This window comes from Onychomys torridus, chromosome 7, assembly GCF_903995425.1.
Source record: "Onychomys torridus chromosome 7, mOncTor1.1, whole genome shotgun sequence".
In the NCBI taxonomy this organism is placed as follows: Eukaryota; Metazoa; Chordata; class Mammalia; order Rodentia; family Cricetidae; genus Onychomys; species Onychomys torridus.
Window position 1 is genome coordinate 57834711 of NC_050449.1, and position 5115 is coordinate 57839825.

At 45.0% G+C, this 5115-nt stretch overlaps 1 protein-coding gene across 1 annotated transcript in view; it reads right to left on the reverse strand.

Annotated features, from left to right (window-relative positions):
* Dis3l (DIS3 like exosome 3'-5' exoribonuclease) overlaps positions 1-4843 on the reverse strand; it is a 32057-nt gene extending 27214 nt beyond the window's left edge. Inside the window, exons 1-2 of the mRNA XM_036193621.1 lie at positions 4467-4843; positions 2791-2944 (exon numbers count right to left, since the gene is read on the reverse strand). Of these exons, the coding sequence (XP_036049514.1) occupies positions 2791-2944; positions 4467-4605 (293 nt within the window). The 5' untranslated portion in view covers positions 4606-4843. The remainder of the gene's footprint in view (positions 1-2790; positions 2945-4466) is intronic.
* Between the last annotated feature and the right edge of the window lie 272 nt (positions 4844-5115).

The window sequence follows — 5115 nt, forward strand, 5'->3', positions numbered from 1 at the left end:
TCATGTTCCATACCTGAGGGCACTTCATTTGCAGAGAAAGTATCTAGAAAGAAGAGCTTTGGCTGTCCGGGGAATGGATGCTTTTCCCCGTCCTTGTTCCTCACACGATGCAGTGTGAGGACAGTTTACACAGCACTTGGGCTGTGTTGGTGTTTTAGTAACCTAGAGGTGATTTAGAGCCTACAGGAGGATGAATGAAGTTTTGTGCAAACACCATGCTATTTAAAACAATGTTTACTATACTTATCTTTTCAGAGGAGTATGTGCGTGTCACAGAGTATGGGTGGAGGTCAGAGGACAATGTGAGGGAGCTGGCTCTCTCCTTCCACCATGTGGATACTACGGATTAAACTAAGGTCATGGGCTTGGTGACACAATCCTTTACACGCTGAGCTACCTTGCTGGTCTGATGCCATTTTATTTATTTATTTATTTTTAAAATTAGACATATTAATTTCATGCGTGACTGTTTTGCCTGAATGTATGTATGTATACCATAAGAATGCTTGGTGCCCATAGAAGACAGCAGAGGGAGGGCATTGGATCTTCTGGAACTGGAGTTTGAGGTTGAAGGGATCAGACCCGGGTCCTCTTCAAGAGCAACAAATGGTCTTAACTTCTGAGTCATCTTTCCAGCTCTCCAGTGCCATTTTATCTGGAACCTGAACAGCTGCAGATTTTAGTAGCTCTGGGGTCCTAGAATCAATTCCTTTTATAAACCAAGGGACTACTGTAATACATCTATAGTTTTATAATTTTGTGATGTTTATTAAATTTGAAGGTCTAATTTGATTTTAAGGTTTATTAAATACTTAAACATGAAGACTATAAGTAGATTTATAGCTAAATATCTATACAATTATGCATATTTGTTTATTTGACAGAGTCTCATATAGTCTATACTAGATTCAAGCTTTCTGTATAACCTAGACTGACGTGGAACTCCTGACCCTTCTGCCTCTACTTTACAATTGCTGGGATTACAGGGATCTGTCACTGTGCCTGGCTATTGGGTATCCAGGAAAACATTTTCTGCTAGAAACAGGGCTGATATTGTAATGTTTGAATGTGGTTGGCCCCTATAATCTCACAGGGAGTGGTACTATTGGGAGGTATGGCTTTGTTTCAGGAAGTGTGTCACTGTCGGAGGTGGGGAGGGTAGGCTTTGAGGTTTCCTATGCTCAGGATACCGCCCAGTGTCTCAGTCGACTTCCTGTTGCCTGCAATGTCTTCCTGTTGTCTTAGCAATGTCTGCCTATATGTCACCATGATGACAATGGGACTGAACCTCTGAAACTGTAAGCAAGCCACACTAGTTAAATGTTTTCATTTATAAGAGTTGCTATGGTCATGGTGTCTCTTTACATCAATAAAAACCCTAACTAAGACAGAGGGAGTGTTGCATCTCAGCACTTGGTTTATCTGTTAAAGGAACCAACAGTCTGAGCTGACAAAGTGCTTATCTAATGAAAAACAAGGGGTGTAGCAGGATCTACTTCCCAGCTCCTCACCTTTTGCTTTCTCATAGAGAATACTAACACACAGGGTAAGCACAGCAAAACCCAATAGCATCAGCTCTTCATCAACCTAACTACGGAAACATTCAGGAGAAAGGACATTTAAATTCCAACTCTTTGCTTTCGGTTGTCTCAGAAATAGGTTTTCAAAACAATCCTAATATTAAAAACATTTTAGAAAACAGAAGTTGAAGTGGCTTGCAGTGTGTGAGCGTTCTGAACGATAACAACAAATTGATTTTAGTGGAAGAAATTGAAATATGACACCTGCAGCAGTGTTTAAACCTGGATGTGTGTAAACATCTATATCTCTGTGGCTGAATAAAATCAACTTCAAGCTCATTTTAAAATACTCAATTTGAAAAAAAAAAAAAAAACCAGGCACATTCCAGCTAACATGTATTTTTCTGAACTGAGCATAAGGACAATTTATCATTTTCATATACAAATAAAGAAAACTTTATCTTTTACTACCAAAGTCTGAAGAAACCAAAAACATCTTAAAAACAGAATAAATACAGTTTTTGCTTGTTAAATAACTTGAGGTGTTGAGGGTTTGAGTATATAATTCTAATATGCTATTCTCAGTCTTAAGTTCAGATCATAAAGGTTTCCAAATGTTAAATGAAGCAAAATGGTTTTTTAGGGTATTTGTACAGAAAGGGGCAACTTTCTGTACAAATTTTCTTTCATTTAGGCACAAGGCAAGTATTTTAAACTGGTTCAATTAAAAATGTTTTGTTCAGCAAATACAATTACTATGGCTGATAGTTGCAGGACTAATCTAAAAATAAGAATGAGCTATTTTTTTAATTTCATTGAATAAATCACTGCAAGTACAATTTGCATCCACAATAAAGGAAGATAAGATTTAAAAGTACTCTTTTCCCAAGGAAAGAATATGCTCCTGAAACAATGTATCCATAAATAAGAAGATTAAATAATATACATTATTAGCAAAAATAAAAAGAAACAATTGTACTACCTATAAAGATGTAAACCTTCAGACGCCAATTCACCATCGAATCTTAAATATCTGCATCCTGGGGACACTGCAGTTTATTGATCTACAGTTAGAGCTTTTGGCCAGGTGTTGACGCGCACATACAAAATGGTACTGCATTCCTCACCAGCAAAGAGAACACCAAATTAGTTTCAAAAATCCTTTCTGACAAAATAATGAATTCCTCCTCCTTTGCTCTAACAAGGGACCTTTTCTAAAGGGGGTGGGGGAAACTTCACAATAAATAAATAAATAATGCAAAACAGATACCTCCGGCCTCTCTGATGCTGCACAGCTTGACAAGCCGTTTGCATGAAAATGATTCCCTTCAACTCGGGAAACTCAAGGACCTCAAGGTAATCCTGGACAACTTTCCAGTCTGGAATCATATAATGAGTCACTTCAGCAGACAAGAGCTTCCCATCTGAAACATAATTCAGAGTGGAAACGATTAGGTAACATTTTCAAACCGGTTTATGACTACTTCAATGTCACAGTGCCCCTGGTGTGCAAAATAACTTCTCATCTTAATTTCACCCTAAAAGTTTTTAAAAGGCAAGACAAATCTACTTTGGTAGGAGCTCAGAGTTCAGAGTAGATTCACTGCCGCCTTCTCTCCTTTTTTTGAAGCTGTGATTAAATACAAGCTCGACATGGTTTATGCTGTTGCCAGTACTTCGGGGCAGGATGACTGATACTTTAAAACCAGGTACATCCTCAGCAGAAGCTAAATTTCTATTAACTCATCACTGACATACATGCATGAACATTGTAATGGATATTTACAAATCCATCATATACCTACACTGACATATACACACATACACATATATGTATATACACATAAATGCACAAGTGCACATATGTGTGTGTTAACTACTTCCATGTACCTAAAAATTCCAAAGTTATTCTGCCTGAAGCTTCTGAACATAGCCACAAGGCTCTAAGACAGTGGTTCTCAACCCATGGGTTGTGACTCCTGGGGCGATTGACCCTTTCACAGGGGTCGCATGTCAGATGTGTACATTACCATTCATAACAGGAGCAAAACTACAGTTATGAAGTAGCAACGAAATAACCTTATGGTTGGGGGGGGGGGTCATCACAACATGAGGAACTGTATTAAAAGGTTGCAGCATCAGGAAGGCTGAGAACCACTGCTCCTAAGGGTTGAAGAGAATGTGCTAGAAAGGATGTGCAGTCTGGGCAGTGGTAAGTAGGGCTTCCACTCAACTGACAGCTCTTTCACCAAGCGTTGACCTCAAGTCATATATTCTGAAAAGACCCCTCATGTTCATCTCCCACTCGGGGTAAGAAATAGCGACCCTTGCAGCCTGGCTCCCAGCTTGCCTCCAGCCCAAGTCTCCTATAATGAAGAGGCTTGCGTACCAGCAGGAGCAGAGCAGGCAAGGTCAAATGCCCAGCAGGGCACTCAGGCGCGCTCTTTCCGCAAGCCTCCCCGATCTCACTGCGGGCGGAAAGAGGGAGGTGCCTACGCCTTGAGGTCCCTTGAGAAGCCCGAAGCACCCGGAGCCTCTGGGCTGAAGGCACCGCGGCTTCTCGGTGTCCCCCATATGACCGAGCCATTGCAGTAGACGAGCCCCGCGAGGAGGGTGCCGCCTGCTTCCGACTCACAGAGAACGCTCGCTCCGGGCTGCCTCCCGGGCCGCCCTGCTTCCGCCGAGCCCAGGCTGCTTTGGCTCGCTGCGGCTCCGCCCTTAACGCCAGGCCAGAGCCGCCCTCGCTCCCGGGCCCCGGCTCTCCTCTCTCCTTAGGTCCCGGCTCCCTTCACTAGTGCCCGGCCGCCATCACGACGCCAGGCCCGGGCTCCCTGTGCTCCTCGGGCCCCGGCTCCCTTCCCTCGCTCCCGGCAGCCCTCGCTACGTCAGGCCCCGGCCTCCCTCGCTCCTCGGGCCCCGGCCTCCCAGCTCCTTCCCGGCCCTGACCGTTGCGGCAGGCGGCGGGCTGCGGGCAGAGCGGGCTGTTGCAGGGCACGCTGGGCCGCAGGTAGTGCTCGCGAACGATCCGCAGCGTCCGGCCCTGGAAAGTCCTCAGCAGCAGCACCTTCTCCCGCTTCTGCAGCATGCTGGTGGCGTGGCCCGGCTCGGCGGCCGGGAAGCGGCGGGCGGCAGTGGGAGGCGAGGCCGAGGCTTGGGGCCCGCCCCTCGGGCCTGCTCTGGCCGGCAGTGGCAGGAGCGTTCCGGGCACCGGGAACCCCGAGGGTCCGCCCGGCCCGGCCCAGCCCAGCCTAGCCTGGATTCCCCTGTAAGCCCTAGTTGCCCCAGAGCCGGGAAGAGCTTAGATAAACTGTTGACCCCGAGGACCAACCGGCATGACGGTAGGATGTGACAGCTGGTCTCAAAGTCCCGTGTGAAAAGATTTTTTTTTACTTTGTTTCTACCCACAGGCCCGAGTGGGAAGGGCTGCCATATTAACAGGTGTAATAACTAGAGTTTTCTCGTCCTTGTTTTTGCAGTTTCTAAAAGAATTGAAAGCCTCAGAAAATAAGCTGGTAACCCTGCCGGCCAAACATGTTTTCCCCTTCAAAATGTGCTTATTTTAAATTTTAATACACGTCAACATTCAAATACTACA